The following is a 19,136-nucleotide window of genomic DNA, read 5'->3' as shown; positions in this document are numbered from 1 at the left end:
GGGAGGGGAGTGGGACTGGGGAAGGTAGCTGGGAATGGGTAGATGAAGGTGGGGGTGAAAGTGATAGGTTGGAGAGGAGGGTGGAGTGGATAGGTAGGAAGGAAGATGGACAGGTAGGACCGTTCAAGAGGGCGATGTCAAATTGGAAGGTTGAGACTGGGATAAGGTGGGGGGAGAGGAAATATGGAAACTGGTGAAATCCACATTGGTCCCATGTGGTTGGAGGGGCCCAAGGCGGAAGATGAAGCAAATTGATACGGACCTTCCAACTACACAGGATCAATGTAGATTTCACCAGTTTCCCCATTTCCCCTCCCTCCACCATATCCCAGTCCCAACATTCCAACTTGACACCGCCCTCTTGAACGGTCCTACCTGTTCATCTTCCTTCCAACTTACCTGCTGCACCCTCCTCTCCAATCCATCACTTTCACACCCATCTTCATCTACCTATCGCATTCCCAGCTGCCTTTGCCCCAGCCCCACTCCACTCCCATTTATCTCACAGCCCCCTTGGCCACAAGCCACATTCCCAATGAAGGGCTTATGCCTGAAACATCGATTCTCCTGCTCTTCGAATGCTGCCTGACTGGCTGTGCTTTTCCTGCACCACACACTTTGACAAAATTCAATGAGATCATGGTTGGTACATAGGAACCTTGGGCATTCTTGTTTTTAAAAGTCTTGCAGCCTGGTCAAAAATTCAGGAGTTGTTTGTAATGCACACATAAGTCTGTTATCTGGGTCAAATATGTAATCGTGATTTTTAAACACACAGGGGTGATTTTAGAAAACCTGAAATAAAGATTACTCTAATTTACTTTAAACTAAAAATATAACTTTACAGTGATTTTTGAGAAGATTTGCAGCTCAGGTTGATGATAAGTCTGTAAGTTAGCTCGCTGAGCTGGAGGATTTGTTTCGAGACGTATCGTCCCCATACAAGGTAACATCATCAGGGAGAGTCTCCAGTGAGGCTCTGGTGGTATGCCCCACCTCTCTATTTATAGGTCTTGGTTTCTTAAGGTGGGTGACGTTAATTCCGGTTCTTGTTTTCAAGGGAAGGTAGATAGGATCTAACTCGATGTGTTTATTGATGGAGTTCTAGTTAGAATTCCACGCCTCAAAGAACTCTCGTGCGTGTCTTCGTTTCGCCTGTCCTAGGATGCTTGTGTAGTCCCAGTCAATGTGGTGTCCTTCTTTGTCTGTATATATGGAAACTAGCACTAGTGGGTCATGTCTTTTGGTGGCTAGTTGGTGCTCGTGTATCCTGGTGGCAAGTTTCCTGCTTGTTTGTCCGATGTAGTGTTTTCTACAGTTCTTGCATGGTATCTTGTAAATGATGTTAGATTTGCTTGTAGTATTTAATGGATCCTTTAGGTTCATGAGTCGCTGTTTAAGCGTGTTGGTGGGTTTGTAGGTTGCCATGATACCATGGGGTCTGAGTAGTCTATGACTCTACATTGTTAACCTTTAATGTAACCTAAATCAAAAACAGTTATAACAATCTACAAAGCGTATCCACTTGGATTCATTTAGTCAATGTTATAAAAATTCTCTATCACCATGCCCTTTCTCTTCTCCACCCACTCCAATGGGACCATCTGTTTGGCAGATAGACACATTATTGTTCTACTATTCTCACATTCCGATTACTTAATCTGCACTATGAGAAGCCTCTCTCCCCGGGCACTGAAGAGTCACCTAAAGTCAAAAATTAGCTTGGTTTCTCTCTTTGGATGCTGCCTGACCCGTTGTGATTTCCAGCACTTTTTGTTTTCATGTATTGTTCAATTTGTTTTAAATCCAACAATGGCATTTGTTTAAGTTTTATATGCAACAGAAAAGATGAAGGGGAAGAGAGGAATCTTAACTCCCTAACCAAGAAAGCTATTTCAAATAAAGATAGCTTTCATGACAAAGATTTGCAAGGACCCAAATTGCTGGGATATAAAGGGTCAATAATGCCAATATTATTGGAACAGGTAAAGATTTCATGTGTACATCAATGTTTCTGTACATTCAAACACATTCCTGGAACGAATAAGAAAAATGTCCCCCTGCTTTATCATTGACATTCCTTCATAACAAGATGAGAAATATGATCATTGCTATATTATTTGCAACTCCCAGGGAATTAAGTAGTCCATGCCTGTTAGCAGCAAGACATAGACAATATTCAACTTTGTTTTGACAAGCCAGAAGTGTCAGACAATGATAATCTCCTACAAAAGAAAGTCAAAAACTCAACTGAATAGATAAATGTGATAGGTAAAAACAAGGACTGCAGATGCTGGAAACCAGATTCTGGATTAGAGTGGTCCTGGAAAAGCACAGCAGGTCAGGCAGCATCCGAGGAGCAGGAAAATCGACGTTTTGGGCAAAAGCCCTTCATCAGAAATAGAGGTAGGGTGCCTACAGAGTGGAGAGATAAATGAGAGGGAGGTGGGGGTGGAGAGAAAGTAGCATAGAGTATAATAGGTGAGTGGTGGTGGGGATGAAGGTGATAGGTCAGAGAGGAGGGTGGAGTGGATAGGTGGAAACGAAGATAGGCAGGTAGGACAGGTCATGAGGGCAGTGCTGACTGGAAGGCTGGAGCTGGGGTGAGGTGGGGGAAGGGGAAACTGGTGAAATTCACATTGATGCCATGGGGTTGAAGTGTTCCGGGGCGAAAGATGAGGCATTCTTCCTCCAGGCTTCGGGTGGTGAGGCCCAGGACCTGCGTGTCCTCGGCAGAGTGGGAGGGGGAGTTGAAATGTTGGGCCACAGGTTGATTGGTGTGGGTGTCCCAGAGATGTTCCCTAAAGCGCTCTGCTAGGAGGCATCCAGTCTCCCTAGTGTAGAGGAGACCGCATCGAGAGCAACGGAAACAATAAATGATATTGGTGGATGTGAAGGTGAAACTTTGATGGATCTGGAAGGTTCCTTTTGGGCCTTGGATGGAGGTGAGGGAGGAGGTGTGGGGGCAGGTTTTGCAATTTCTGGGGTAGCGGGGAGGGTGCCAGGACAGGAGGGTGGGTTGTTGGGGGGCATGGACCTGACCAGGTAGTCACGGAGGGAACGGTCTTTGCGGAAAGTGGAAATGGGTGGGGAGGGAAATATATCCCTGGTGGTGGGGTCCGTTTGGAGGTGGTGGAAGTGTCGTCGGATGATTTGGTTTATGCGAAGGTTAGTAGGGTAGAAGGTGAGCACCGGGAAGTTCTGTCCTTGTTACGGTTGGAGGGGTGGGGTTTGAGGGCAGAGGGGCGTGATGTGGATGAGATGTGTTGGAGGGCATCTTTAACTACGTGGGTAGGGAAATTGTGGTCTCTAAAGAAGGAAGCCATCTGGTGTGATCTGTGGTGGAACTAGTCCTCCTGGGAGCAGATACCCCAGAGGCGGAGGAATTGGGAATACGGGATGGCATTTTTGCAGGAGGTAGGGAAGAGGTGTAATCCAGGTAGCTGTGGGAGTCGGTGGGTTTGTAAAATGTGTCAGTGGCAAGTCGGTCGTCATTAATGGTGATGGAGAGGTCCAGGAAGGGGAGGGAGGTGTCAGAGATTGTCCAGGTGAATTTAAGGTCAGGGTGGAATGTGTTGGTGAAGTTGATGAATTGCTCAACCTTCTCGCGGGAGCACGAGGTGATGCCAATGCAGTCATCAATACAACGGAGGAAGAGGTGGGGAGTGGTGCCGGTGTAACTACGGAAGATGGACTGTTCTACGAGCCAACAAAAAGACAGGCATAGCTGGGCCCCATATAAATGTGATTACAAGCAGAAGTCAGAGGCTCAGTATTCCCTGAAGAGCAGCTCATGTCTTAATTCCCCAGGACCTTTCAGCCATCTAAGGAAGTATGAGGAAAACAATGGAATACTCTCCACATCTAAATGAGTGTCATTCCGAGGGCAGTCAGAAAGGTTTATCCTATTCAAGGCAAAGCAACTCACTTGATCAGTAACTCATCAACCACCTTAATTATTCATTCCATCAACCACCAGCGCTCAGTGGCAGCAATGTGTACCATCTGCAGGATAACATTCCCGTAGATTGCCAATGGTTTCCAACAGCATCTTCCAAACAGTGATCTCAACTAACCAGAAGAACAAAGAAATAAGGAATACGGGAACACATCCACCTGCAAGTCCCCCACTAATTCATATTTTATCATAACCCTGAAATATGAAACTGGTCCAACATCATTTCTAGTCAACATTCTGCTGCTTCCAGTGTAACAGAGCATCTCCACCACATGAACAACAGTGGTGCAAGAAGATAGCTCATTGCCAACTTCTTAAGGGCAACTAGGATTGGCATAGTCCTGGCCTTACCAACAATGAAAAAGAAAAGTCAGGGATTTAACTCAACATCTAGGATCAAGTTGTGCATGTCACAACAGTTGCTCTTTTTCCATTGACTATGTTCAGAGACCTCATTTACTTGGTTAGCATAACAGTGGCAAGTTAATAAAATTTCAACCATGTACATCAAGATGTTCATAAGGCCCAATATAAGAATCTAAGTCGAGGTGCTTCTCTGACCATATCCCTGCACTGTAAACATCATTTATCATGATGGTTTTTTTTGTTTGTTCAGATTATTTTCACTTTTGAGCAGTTCAGTGGCTATCTTTCAATGAACAGAGGAACATTTGGCATAACCTTCATATAGTCTTCAGTTTCAGCTGATGCTTAATGGGTAGTGACCTTGTCTGCAGTCTGACCCTACGAAGTTCTTGCAAACTCTTTGCTAAATGCTTCATAAGTGAGATACTCTCAAAGGATTCCCTCACTACCTGCGTAGCCCCTTTCTTCTGTCTGGCTGTCACTGATTTCCTCTTAGCATACACTTCCTTAAGGTGAATACATTCTGAAATGCACTCGAACAGTCACTCTCATCCTCATGTGACTGCTAATACCTATTTACCTATGGCTGTGTAAGAGCATTTCTTTCAGTTAATTCTCTGGAAATGAAGGAGGCTGGCTTTTTCCTGAATGAGTATTGCTCTGAAGTCTGTTGACGATGGATCTGTGGCCACTACCATGGGCAATTTGGGGTTATAATGCAACAGAATATCTGATTAAATTCATTTCTCTTTTATCTTTGATAATGCTATGGCTTGCTCAATATTCCAAACCCATCAAAAGACCCATTAAGTGCTCCATGATCGTATCCAGGTTTTGAATGAAATTCCCAAGCTGGTTCAGAAATCTCCAGACATCATGAATACTCTTTGGTTAAGGAAAGTTGTTTATGGCTTTTATTTTTTGAGGATTTATTAATAGTCCTCTCTATTTGATGAGATGTCCTAAAAATCTAATTCTCATTCTTGGAAATTCAGACTTCTAATTCAATTTGAGATGTGATTTCTGTGATTCATTAGAACTTTTTGAACTCTGATTGTGCACTTGTTTCGTAACACTATGTGCAGCTATATCATCAAATGACTAATTTTTTCACCTTCTAAAACGTGTGACATTGTGCACTGATAATCTCTGGAGCTGATGATATCCCAAAAAGAAGGCGACTTAAATAGAATCACCCAAAAGGCATGATGTGTCATTAACAGCTTTGATTCATGGTCAAGGGTTATCTGCCAAAAACTGCTGTTTGTAGCTGTCTCAGTGAAAAGAATATTATTGGCGAGTTTTGCCAGACTGTCATCTACTGAAGACATGGAATGGAATTCTCTCTGGACTGTTTTAGTTAATTGTGACAGGTCTCCACACAGACTTAGCTTGCCATAATGCTTGTGCACTGTTACAGACACCATGTAGTTGGCTGCATGACAAGTGATATTATTCCTCTGTGCAGCATCTTGTCAAGCTGTTCTTTAACTTTCGCCAACAACTGTGTGCTACTTTCCCAGGAAAACATAGACATATCAGATTAATGCCTCGAAGCAATTTTTTGTAATAATCTTTCCTGAACTTACCAAGACAGTGGAAATAGACCCTTTGTTTTAGACTCCTGCATCTGCAGTCCTCACTTTTGCCCTTTGTTTTACAATAGAACTTCATCTATTGATCTTCGGCGGCACGGTGGCACAGTGGTTAGCACTGCTGCCTCACAGTGCCAGAGACCCGGGTTCAATTCCCGACTCAGGCGACTGACTGTGTGGAGTTTGCACATTCTCCCCGTGTCTGCGTGGGTTTCGTCCGGGTGCTCCGGTTTCCTCCCACAGTCCAAAAGATGTGCGGGTCAGGTGAATTGGCCATGCTAAATTGCCCATAGTGTTAGGTTAAAGGGGTAAATGTAGGGGTATGGGTGGGTTGCGCTTCGGCGGGTCGGTGTGGACTTGTTGGGCCGAAGGGCCTGTTTCCACACTGTAAGTAATCTAATCTAATCTCCCCAGAAAACCTCTTTGTATACATGTACTCCTGCACAAAAAGGATGTTCTTTGATTCTTATAATGGAGATAGTTTTGTTGATTTCCTGCCTCTTGTCATTGGCATTGACCTGACCAGATTCTTAAAGACCTTGTACTTTTAATTCTAAATGGGGCTGGATAACTATTGCTTTGATTCATCACAACTAGTCTGTCAAGATTGGAACACCTGCACCAATACGAAGATTAAACTCTATCTTGAAGCTTTTTAACTTTTGCTATGACTCACCAGAGTCTGAGTTTCTCAATTTACTTCCCTGAAGAAAGCTATAAGTTTTCTTCATTTCTAATTTCTTGCCTGTTTTCCCTTTTGGAAAGTTTGTCTTGCCTCTTACTATTGCTGCTTTTGTTTTGATCTGCAAAAATGTTTGAAGTGCTTTTCATTTTGGCACTGGAAATACTGGCCCAGATGTTCTGATGGACAGATAGAAATGTAGGAACAGGATAGTCCCTCACGCCTGTCCACCATTGATTTCTGCAGTGCAGATGGGAGTTGCCATCAGGGACCTGAGAATTTCCTGATGTGACAGGTTCTGAGGGAATTGGCCAGAAAATTGAAAATTGCACCAGGAAATTTCCCCAAGCCTGGAACAATTCAAAAGTATCAATTTAAATCAGTGAATTTAGATGATTCCTCTTCAATTGTGTAAATAGTTACTTAGGAAATGTTAAGGCTTTAAAAATCCAATCTAACCCCAGGGTATCCATTAAATTGACCCCTAACCTATGACAAACATCCCAATTAGACTTCCCCCAGACCATTTATGCCCCCAAGACCCAACAAGCCCCTCTCCTCCAGGTCCTGAGAGGTGACAGCATTCCTATCTAACCAGGAGCTGACACTTGTCTTTCTACTGTAGCTCTGAAACTAACCTCCACCTCCAGCACTGGATTGACACCCCTCACCTCTGCCAAGAACCCAAAACCTAACACTCCCTACCCTGCCCTGCCACCAGACTTGATGCACTACACCCCAAGACCTTCCACACTGTTTACCTTCTGTAGCTGATATCTACTCTTTTCCACCACTGGACTTGATGTGACATTCCCTAGGATCTGACAGTATCCATCTTCCCACTATTGACCATGACACCTTCACAATTCTTACACTCCAATCCCCACCCCCACTCCAGAGCCCAGCCACTGGACTTTCTCTTTCTGTGTTGGTCACTAACCTTTAATGATAATAAACCTTTACTGAGGAGAGGAGAAGTACTATTTTTATTCATTTTCTGAATGAACATAAAGCATAGAACAGTACAATACAGTACAGACCCATCAACCCTTTATGTTGTACTGACCTTTTAAGATCTATTCTAAGATCAAACTAACCTACATACATTACATTTTGCTATCATCTGTGTGCCTATCCAAGATTCATTTAGATGTCCCTAATGTATCTGACTCTAATACCACCGCTGGTAGTGCATTCCACCTACCACTGTCTGTGTAAAGAACCCGCTTCTGACATCTCCCCTAAATCTTCCTCCAATCTCCTTAAAATTATGACCCCCCCGTGATAGCCATTTCCACCCTGGGAAAAGGTCTCTGGCTATCCATTCTATCTATGCCTCTCATCAACTTGTACGCCTCTATCAAGTCACTTCTCATTCTTCTTTGCTTCAATGAGAAAAGATCTAGCTCCGTCAGCCTTTCTTCATAAGACATGCCCTCCAGTACAGGCAGCATCCTGCTAAATCACCTCTGCATCCACTTCCTTCCTATAATGAGGCAACCAGAACTGAACACAATATGCCAAGTGTGGTCTAATAGAGCTGCAGAATAACCTCACGGCTCTTCAAGTCAATCCCCCTGCTATTGAAAGCAAACAAACTATATGCCTTCTTAACAACCCTATCAACTTGGGTAGCAACATTGAGGGATCTATGGACATAGACCCCAAAATTTCTCTGTTCCTCCACTCTGCCAATATCCCTTCCTTTAACCTTGTAATCTACATTCAAAGTTTCGGGCATAAGCCCTTCTTCCTGAAGAAGGGCTTATGCCCGAAACGTCGATTCTCCTGTTCCCTGGATGCTGCCTGACCTGCTGCGCTTTTCCAGCAACACATTTTCAGCTCTGATCTCCAGCATCTGCAGACCTCACTTTCTCCTCAACCTTCCAAACTGAATCACTTCACACTTTTCCAGGTTGAACTCCATCTGCCACTTTTCAGCCGAGCTCTGCATCCTGTCAATGTCCCATTGCAACCTACAATGCCCTCCACACTACACAACTCACCAATGTTTGTGTCATCAGCAAACTTAATAACCCAACCTTCCACTTCCTCATGAAAGTCATTTATAAAAATCATAAAGAGCAGAGGTCCCAGAACAGATCTCTGTAGAAAACCACTGGTCACCAAGCTCCAGGCTGAAGACTTTCCAACTACTACTATCCTCTGACTTCTATGGGCCAGCCAAATATATATCTAGACAGCTAAATTTCCTTGTATCCCATGCCTCCTTACTTTCTGAGTAAGCACACCATGGGGAGCCTTATGAAATGCCTTGCTAAAATCTATACAAACCACATCCACTGCTCTACCTTCATCAATGTGTTTTGTCACATCCTCAAAGAATTAATTAAGGCTTGTGAGGCATGGCCAGCCCTTCACAAAGTCATACTGACTATCTCTAATCAAGCTATGATTTTCCTATTAGTCATAAATCCTGTCTCTTAGAATCCTCTCCAATAATTTGCCCACCACCGATGTAAGGCTGACTAGTCTGTAATTCTCAGGGTTATCCCTATTTCCTTGCTTGAACAAAAGACTAACATTTGCCATAGTCCAATCATCTGGTACTACTCCAGTGGACAGAGAGGATGCAAAGATCATTACCAAAGGCACAACAATCTTTTCCCTTGCTTCCCGTAGTAACGTTGGGCATATCCCATCTGTCCCAGGAGACTTATCTATGCTCATGCTATTCAAAATTTCCAGCCCTTCCTCCTTCTTAACATTAACCTGTTCAAGTGTATCAGCCTGTTTTATGCTGTCCTTACAAATGACAAGGTCCTTTTCAGTAGTGAACATTGAAGCAAAATATTCATTAAGGACTTTCCTTACCTCTTCTGACTCCAGGCACAAGCTCCCTCCATTACCCCTGATCATCCTTACCCTCATGCTCCCATAAGCGTAGAAAGCCTTGGGGTTTTCCTTAATCCTACCTGCCAAGGCTTTTTACTGCCCTCGTCTAGCTCTCCTAAGTCCATTCTTCATTTCTTTCCTGGCTGACTTGTAACCTTCTAGAGCCCTGTCTGATCCTTACTTTTTCCAGTCTAAAGAAGTTTCCGTCTTCTTCTTGGCTTGCTGTTCCACATCTCTTGTCATCCAAGGTTTCTTCATCCTACCATTCATTCCTTGCATCAGTGGGACAAACCTATCCAGCACTTGCAGCAAGTGTTTCTGTTATGCATTTCCCTGAGAATATCTTCTCCAAGTATATGCTCCACATTTTTTGATTAATAGCATTGTAATTCCCCCTCCCCCCCCAATTAAATACTTTCCCATACTGTCTGCTCCTATCCCTCTCCATGTCTGTAGTAATGGTCAGAGAATTGTGATCACTATCACCAAAATTCTCTCTCACCAAAAGATCTGACACCTGACCTGGTTCATTGCCAAGCATCAAATCCAATATGGCCCCCTTCTAGTCAGCCTATCTACATATTGAGTCAGGAATCTTTCCTGGACACACCTGACAAAATCTGCTCCATTCAAGCTACTTGCACTAAGGAGGTTCCAATCAATATTAGGGAAGTTGGGTTCACTCATGACAACAATCCTGTTACTTCTGCACTTTTCCAAAATCTGTCTCCTAATCTGCTCCTCCGTGTCTCTGTTGCTATTGGGTATCCATAGAAAACTCCCAATAAAGTGACTGCACCTTTCCTGTTTCTGACTTCCACCTGTACTAACTCATTAGACAAACCCTCCTTGACAACCTCTCTTTCTGCAGCTGTGATACTATTCCTGATTAACAATGCCACACCCCCACCTCTTTTACCGTTCTCTCTTTTCCTTTTGAAATATCTAAACCCCAGAATATCCAAAAACCATTCCCGTCCCTGTGATATCCAAGTCTCCTCAATGGCCACAACATTGTAGCTCCAAGTACTGATCCATGCTCTAAATTCATCACCCTTATTCCTGAGACTTCTTGCATTAAAATAAAAACACTACAACCCATCACACTGACTGCAACCTTGCCATGTGAACTGTCTATCCTTCCTCATAGATTCTCTGCATGCTGTATTTGCTTGTTCACCAGCTACCCCATCGTCTGCTCCGTAGCTCTGCTTCCAATCCCCCTGCCAAATTAGTTTAAACCTTCCTGAAGAGCTCTAGCAAACCTCCATGCCAGGATGTTGGTACCCCTCCAGTTCAGGTGCAACCCGTCCTCCTTGTACAGGTCCCACCTTCCCCAGACCATATCCCAATGATCCACATATTTGAAACCCTCCCTCCTACAGCAGCTCTGCAGCCACAGGCAGCACCAACTCTCTGTTCCCCACCTCATTAGGCCAGTAGGAATTGAGGAGGTGGCACCAGTAGGAATCCTGAGATTACTACTCTGCTCGTCCTGCCTTCTGGTTTCCAATTTAACTCCCTATATTCACTTTTCATGGTCCTCATCCCTTTTCCTAGCTGTGTCATTGATACCGATGTATACCACAACTTCTGGCTGCTCACTCTCCCCCTTAAGAATCCTGTAGACTTGATCCGAGTCATCCTTGATCCTGGCACCCGGGAGGCAACATACCCTCCGGGTATCTTGTTCACGGTCACAGAATCTCCTGTCAGTTCCTCTAACCATTGAATCTCTCTATCGTTCTCCTATTCTCCCAACTTCCCCTCTGAGCCACAGAGCCAGGCTCAGTGCCAAAGACCTGGCCACCGTGGCTTTCCTCTGGTAGGTCATTTTCCACCCCCCAGCAGTATCCAAAGCAGTATACTTACTATTGAGGGGAACAGCCTGAGGGGATCCCTGCATTGTCTGCCTATTCCCTTTCCCTCTCCTGACGGTCGGCCCAGCTCCATCTATCCTGTAACCTAGGTGTGACAACCTCCATATAACTCCGCTCTATCGCCCCCACAGCCTCCCAAATGATCCAAAGTTCACCCAGCTCCAGTTTCCTAACTCGATCTATGAGGAGCTGGAGTTGGGTGCACTTCACAAGTGAAATCAGCAGAGATACTAGTGGTGATCCTTACTTTCCACATCCCACAAGAGGAACATGCAACTGCCCTAGCCTCCATCCCCTCTGCTCTAAATTGCCAAAAAGCAATTTTAAAAAGGCCTTACCTTACCAATCCTCCCACTCATTTTTTTTTGGTTAAAGAAGAAAGATACATGAAACCACTAGTGCAGTAATAGAATGAGGTAAATAGACTCCTCAGATCAAAACCATTTTATCCAATCCCCAGTTCTTTGGCAGCTTCTGAAACTAATACAGTAATATTTAGACTCAATTTCAGTGACTTTAAAGCCAAAGTTAGTCTTCATTTGCAGAACTGGATCAACATACATCCAAATTGTGTCAATGTATTATTTCTCTTGCTAATTAGTTGTCTTTGATCCAGACTGTACATTTGCTAACTCAGGCACAGTAATCAATCTAAGACTCTGTAATCCATCCTATTTGTCATCAGGAGCATTCAATTATACAAAATTAACAATCAGTATAAGCTCAGTCTAAGAGTGTATATCTTATGGAGGCGACTGATTTTAAAACTATTCCTAAGCAACAAAATTATCAGAAGAAAAGCTTAGCAATTAAATCAGTTCTAATTTCATAGTCATCAAAGAATGACTATATGCATCTACATCAAAAATTGACCCAGTTTGAGTCAATTCTGGTGCTGTTCACAAGATCAGCTCCATCCATACTTCTATCTCAGCATTACGCGAGAGAAACATCACTACATTAATGTCGAAGCTGTTGACAATCATGTCATTACTAGACAGTGTGACAGATTTTCCAGGACTGCCCTGTAATTTTACTTATTCTATCGAAGTTGTGGTGTCTCTGCTTTTTCTGAGTATTTGTACATTAATGCAACTCAGCAGCTTAGCCATTGGGATTTGCAAGGAGAGTGAGAAAACTTGTATAGTCGTGGATGGTCGAGCCAGAAATATTTGATCTAGGGAGTGGAGTCTTACCATTAAACTCTTAGGCAAGTCAAATACTCTCTCACCACCCTCACAGCTTCACGACTGGGTGTAAAGTCAATAGGATCCACAGCATTAAACCCCATGCTTAAATGTGACTCCAAAAAGCTGGTGTGATGAATGGAGGAATTTAAATTGTCCAGTCAGTGCTGCTGCCAGTTGCAGCACATCTCCAGTCTCATAGATTCACCATCAACACATTTGGCCCACTATTCTTTTTAGCACACAGAAATGTTCCCTAAATTGTTCCCCAAGATTCTGTCCCTGGTACCAGATTTTCACTTTGGATGTCTCCTGCTATTTTCTTTCTTTAGGAGCAATAATGAGCTGTCACTTAAAAATTAAGATCTGAAACTGATTTTGTCTTCGTAGTGTTGTATTTTGGAACTTAAAAGAAAACTGATTAGGATTAAAATATTTTTCAATCATGTACTTTAAAATTCCAAATATTGTGATTGAAGCTATGTATTAATAAAGGGAGACAACACATTTTTATGTGCATATGTTTCAGCTCTAAGTCTTTAAGTTCCCGAATATCAGGAAATCGAGCCGAAAAGGAAGGAATGGATTAATGGCCCAGATATTCCAGGAGGTGCGGGAAGTGGAGGAGATGTGGTGGAGAGCATCATCGACCACATCGGAGGGGAAGTTGCGGTCTTTGAAGAAGGAGGCCATTTGAGTTGTTCGGTAGTGGAATTGGTCCTCCTGGGAGCAGATGCGGCGGAGGCTGAGGAATTGGGAATATGGGATGGCGTTTTTACAGGGGGCAGGGTGGGAGGAGGTGTAATCTAGGTAGCTGTGGGAGTCGGTCGGTTTGTAGTAAATGTCTGTGTTGAGTCGGTCACCCGAGATAGAAATGGAGAGGTCTACGAAGGTGAGGGAGGAGTCTGAGATGGTCCAGGTAAATTTGAGGTCGGGTGGAAGGTGTTAGTAAAGTGGATGAACTGTTCAACCTCCTCGTGGGAGCATGAGGTAGCGCCAATACAATCATCGATGTAGCGGAGGAAAAGGTGGGGGATGGTGCCAGTGTAGCTGCGGAAGTTTCCCCTCCGACGTGGTCGACGACACTCTCCACCACATCTCCTCCACTTCCCGCACCTCAGCCCTTGAGCCCCGCCCTTCCAATCGCCACCAGGACAGAACCCCACTGGTCCTCACCTTCCACCCCACCAACCTCCGGATACATCGTATCATCCTCCGTCATTTCCGCCACCTCCAAACAGACCCCACCACCAGGGCTATATTTCCCTCCCCACCCCTATCAGCATTCAGGAGAGACCACTCCCTCCACGACTCCCTCGTCAAGTCCACACCCCCCACCAACCCAACCTCCTCTCCCGGCACCTTCCCCTGCATCCGCAAGAAGTGCAAAACTTGCGCCCACACCTCCCCCCTCACCTCCCTCCAAGGCCCCAATGGATCCTTCTATATCCGTCGCAAATTCACCTGCACTTCCACACACATCATTTACTGTATCCGCTGCACCTGATGTAGTCTCCTCTACATTGGGAGACAGGCCGCCTACTAGCGGAACATTTCAGGGAACACCTCTAGGACACCCGCACAACCAACCCAACCCGCCTCGTGGCTAAACATTTTAGCTCCCCCTCCCACTCCGCCAATGACATGCAGGTCCTTGGCCTCCTCCGTCGTCATACCCTGGCCACACGACGCCTGGAGGAAGAGCACCTCATCTTCCACCTAGGAACCCTCCAACCACACGGATTTCTCCAGCTTCCTCATTTCCCCTCCCCCCACCTTATCTCAGTCCCAACCCTCGGATTCAGCACCGCCCTCTTGACCTGCAATCTTCTTCCCGACCTCTCCGCCCCCACCCCCTCTCCAGCCTATCACCCTCACCCTCACCTCCTTCAACCTATCGTATTCCCAGCGCCCCTTCCCCAAATTCCCTCCCCCCTACCTTTTATCTCAGCCTGCTTGGCACACCAGCCTCATTCCTGAAGAAGGGCTTATGCCCGAAACGTCGATTCTCCTGCTCCTCAGATGCTGCCTGGCCTGCTATGTTTTTCCAGCATCACATTTTTCAGCTCCTCTACCTCACCCAAACCTGCTGAACATAACAGCTATGCTCCCATCTCCACTGACCCAACTCAATCCTGCCAGACATGACACACAACACCCCTATCAAACCTGACCCCTTAGCTCCTGACCTAACCTGACCCCATTGACTAATGGGCCTGATACCAACTGTACCTAAACCAACTTTCCCATCACTACCACCGCCATCCTCACCAGTACCATAAGAAAGAGTGAGTCATGGCCTGCAATGTTACTCCTGCCCTGAGTAGATTTCTCCTTAGTTTCCTTTAATGGATACATTTGGGTCAGGTCAGACTCAGAATCTTGACGGGAAATTTATTTGCTTCCAATATAATAGACAAACCTTAACTTCTACTAGCATGTTTATTAGTAATTTATCCTATGAGTGTCACAAATTGATCATCTATATGTTTCAAAACTGTGTCTTTTGGTAAGTTAACATGATCGCGAAGCGTCTGACAGTTAAGTGCCCCAAAAATTGCCAATGCAAGATGACCCCTTTAAATAACCCTGTCCAGTCATCAGCAGTTGCTTTCCTGAATTACTTTTTTTAAAATAATGGTGACTGCTAATATCCTCACCATTATTGCAACCATAAAGCCTGGGCCAACATTGATGAGTGTTTGCTAAGTGGAAGAATAATTTTATTCTTCCATAGGACATGGGCATCATTGGTGAAGCAGGCACTTCTTGCCCATCTCTAATGCCTTGACATTAGTGCTTTGGTAGGCTCTGGAGACACATGGAGACCAAATAAGGATGCCAGATTTTCTACCCTACAGGGTATTAATGAATCAGATTTTTTTAAAATAAAAATTGATGTTAGCGTTAATAACTGTAATCATGAAACAAATTTTCAATTCCAGATTTTAAAATCTGAATTCCAATTCTACCATCTGCAAAGAAGAGATCTGAGCCCTTCCCTCCAGAGCATTTGCCTGGGCCTGTAGTTTACCTCGAATTGCTTATACATTGAAACTGTATTAGAAATCAGAAACTTCATAATAGTTAATTAATTGGGTTAATTTCTGAATTATTTTAAATTATGAAATATTAACTCTTTTGTTTGCTACTTGTTATGCAATGCTGAATATTAGGAAATATGAAAAGACATTTAATAGCATTAGATGAGAGATAAAGCGTGTGTAATTTGCAAGCTGGGATGAATGAGTTTTTAATGTATTCATACATTGTGCCCACCTCTAATATCCCAGAGAAAGTGCTGGAGAGCTTTCATCTTGAACCACAGCAATATTTGAGATGTAGTGACACCCACGGTGCTATTAGAAAGGGAGTTTCAGGATTTTAGCAGGAAAGACAATATAAGTTGCGATGTTGCGGTGTCTTAGAGGGTATTTCTACTGCTCTTTTTCACATATTTGGTAAGACTTGCAGGTTTGGAAGATGCTGTCCAAAGAGCTTTGGTGAAGTGAGGCAGTGTATCTTGTAGATGATATATACTGCTGCAATTGTGGATCAGTGAAGGGAGTGAATATTGAAAGTGCTGGATGTGGTGCCAATCATCCAACTTCTTTGTTCTGGATAATGTCAAGTAACTTGATTACTGTAAGGTCTGATAGTAATGACATTGACTGTCAAAGGACAATGACTAGATTCTCTCTTTTTGGAGTTGTCCTTGCCTGGCAATTGTGTGGCATGTATGTTAGTTGAAACTGGTCATCACAAGTCTGGCTATTAGCCAGGTTTTGCTGCATTTAGGCTTGGACTGTTTCACTGCCTGGGAAATCACAAATGCTGTTGAACATTGTGCTGTTGAACATTGTGATAATTTTGACTTTTGATCCAATGATGAAGGGAAGATAATTGTTGAAGCAGTTGAGAAGATGATTGAGACCCAGACATTACACTGAGGAACTACTGCAGTGATATTTTGGGCCTGAGAAGATTTGTCTCTAATAACCAAAACCATATTCAATGGTGCCTGGTATGGTTCTAATCAGCAAAGAGTTTCCTTTCTGATTCCCAGTGACTCTAGTTTTGTTTGGATGTTTGATGCCACATGAGGTCAAATGCTGCCTAGATATTGAGGCAAGTCACTCTTACCTCACCTTTGGAGTTCAACTCTTTTGGCCACCTTTCAACCCAGGCTGTATTGGTGTCAGGAGCTGAGTTGGCCTGAAAGAATACAAAGTGAGCATCAGTGAGCATATTATAACTTTGCAAGTGTAGCTTCATAGCAGATGACCCATTCAGCCACATTTCTGATGGTCAAAAGAAGACTAATTGGGTGGTAGTAGGCTGGGTTAGATTTGTCCTTTTTGTGGACAGGACGTAGCTGGGCAATTTTCCACAATGTCATGCAGATGTCAGTAAAGAAACTTCACAGGAACAGTTTGACCAGAAGCATGGCTCGTTCTCAAATGATTTACTCTTGGCATCCAATTATTTCAGTTATACATCGTCTTCATTGACTTCACAATGTCATTTTGACCTAGGGCAAAGATTTGTAAGTTTTTGACAAATTGCAACACGTCCATCATAAACAAGACTTGTTTTGCCAAAGTAATGTCTTCCCAGGCAACATACTACATAGTTTACACTGCTGTTCAGTTTACAAATGATATTTAACATCACCTAAATTGCACTTCCAGATTAGAGCAATGGCAAAGATTTGTAACACAGAAGGTATCAGACCACAATGTCTGCAGTAATTTAGTTTGAATGCCACATATTAATTTCAACCACATCTTCCTAAATAAATTTAGTTAACTCATGTGGAAAGCTTAAAAAGATTTTACCTCATGCTGGATCACTTCTGAAGTTCTTTCCATTTTATAGATTAATTCTATCCTTTTCAAATAGTGTCACAGTAAAGTTCCAGAGCACCTACTGAGCTCCAGCACAAACTAGGAAAACATAGATTTCAAGTTAGTTAAAAACACCTTAAATACTTTAGGGAGGATGGGAAAGTTAATGATTTTCAAAATCGTGTGAAGGACTTTAACCGATAGACTGAGAGTTCTGGTATAGCAAAGTGAAATTATAACCAAGATTATCTTTGGATAAACTTTGTGAACTTCTCATAAAGATATGCATCAACAATATTGACCTATTCCATACACACTTCCAAACTAAGAATTTCAAAGTGAAATCACTGATAAATATATCCGATGGGTCTTCAGCAAATATGCTTGCAATCATGCAACAACATAAAATAAATTACAAACATTATCTTGCATAAGATCTGAATCTTAATTAATATTATTTGCTGTTGTACTTTGTCTGTCAACAATTAATTTCCACATTTCTAATGAAAACTGTGTTTAAACACTTACCCATCATGGCATAAACCTCCCACCAGTGTTGAAGGAGTCAACTCTGAGTACTTAGGTCTGGCAATGATTTCATTTTTAACCATATTTTAGATATTTCTCCCTTTTAATATGTACTTAATATCCAAATTAAGTTTTTTCAGCATCAGTCGATTATCTGGCATTCAATTATCTGAATATCAGATTATCTGGCAAGATCGCAAGGTCCCGATGCTTGACTAAACTATGTTATCCGGCATTCGATTATCCGGAATTCAACTAACCAAACAAAATACTCCCCATCTGTGTCCTTCGGATAATCGAGGTTCCTCTGTATATGTGAAGGTTGTCCTACCACTGTCTGCTGTAATCAAATTTAGGCTTTGGGCTGTAATTTAATTGTCACTTGTTCATTACTCATGTTTTTTTCTCAATGTTGTAGTGACTGGCCAGCAAATTGTACACCTCAGCCTATGTATTAGTACTATCCTATTCACTTTCTATAGCATCATTCAATTCTACTGTCTCAGGCCTTAGAACCATCATTGCTAAAGAAATCTTCAGACCATCAAAACTTGCAAGGCCTCCCAAAGACACTCATCCTAACTTGGAAATATATCACTGTTCCTTCACTGTCATTGGGTCAAATTCCTGGTACTCCTTCATTAACAGCTTAGTGGGTCTACCTACAGCAGATAAACTGCTAAGGATCCAGGAAGCAGCTCACCACCACCTTCTCAAGGATAACTAAGGACAGGCAATAAATGCAACATCCTTGTCCCATGAGCGAATAGAAGTAAAAAAAGGGCAGGGTAACTTGATCCGTTGAGCCTGTTCAGCTATTCAATAAGATGATAGCTGATCTGATTTTAACCTCAACTTAACATTCCCAGATACTCCTGATAATCTTTCATCAGTTATATTGGCATAAGAAATCTGTTTCATGTCTGTCTACAAGATGGAAATTTGAGAGAGTTCAGATTGCAAGAACCAGCAAAGTTTGCGAGAAATCACAAGGAATTATCAATCAGATTTATCAAAGCGCAGAATACCGCACTGATGAATTTTCAACTGATGTAACTTGTAACAGAGTATGGCTTGGTCAACAAACAGTGGTGACCACTTCAAGTCCAAAGGCAGGTGTGGAGATGCAAGTTCAAGTAGAGTGTTCTATTTCCTTATCTTCCCAGAAACAGTCCTCAATGACTGTTCAAACATTCAAATAATTTAAAAATAATCATTTAGCAAAACTGGCATTGAT

The 19,136-nt window shown here is 43.1% G+C and overlaps 1 protein-coding gene across 2 annotated transcripts in view; it reads right to left on the bottom strand.

Moving 5' to 3' along the window:
- Positions 1 to 17,458, bottom strand: part of slc23a1 (solute carrier family 23 member 1) — a 128,068-nt gene extending 110,610 nt beyond the window's left edge. Inside the window, exons 1-2 of one of the 2 annotated variants that reach the window (XM_043703706.2) lie at positions 17,363 to 17,436; positions 16,668 to 16,739 (exon numbers count right to left, since the gene is read on the bottom strand). In XM_043703706.2, coding sequence (XP_043559641.1) covers positions 16,668 to 16,739; positions 17,363 to 17,395 — 105 coding nt within the window. In that variant the 5' untranslated portion in view covers positions 17,396 to 17,436. Of the gene's footprint in view, positions 1 to 16,667; positions 16,740 to 17,362 lie in introns of both variants that reach the window. The other variant, XM_043703707.2, reaches the window with a different exon arrangement.
- Between the last annotated feature and the right edge of the window lie 1,678 nt (positions 17,459 to 19,136).

This window comes from Chiloscyllium plagiosum, unplaced genomic scaffold, assembly GCF_037043375.1.
Source record: "Chiloscyllium plagiosum isolate Xiang-an unplaced genomic scaffold, Cpla_swu_hap1 HiC_scaffold_16, whole genome shotgun sequence".
Lineage (NCBI taxonomy): Eukaryota > Metazoa > Chordata > Chondrichthyes > Orectolobiformes > Hemiscylliidae > Chiloscyllium > Chiloscyllium plagiosum.
Note: the sequence above shows the minus strand (reverse complement) of the source record. Positions and strands in the feature narration are given on the sequence as shown.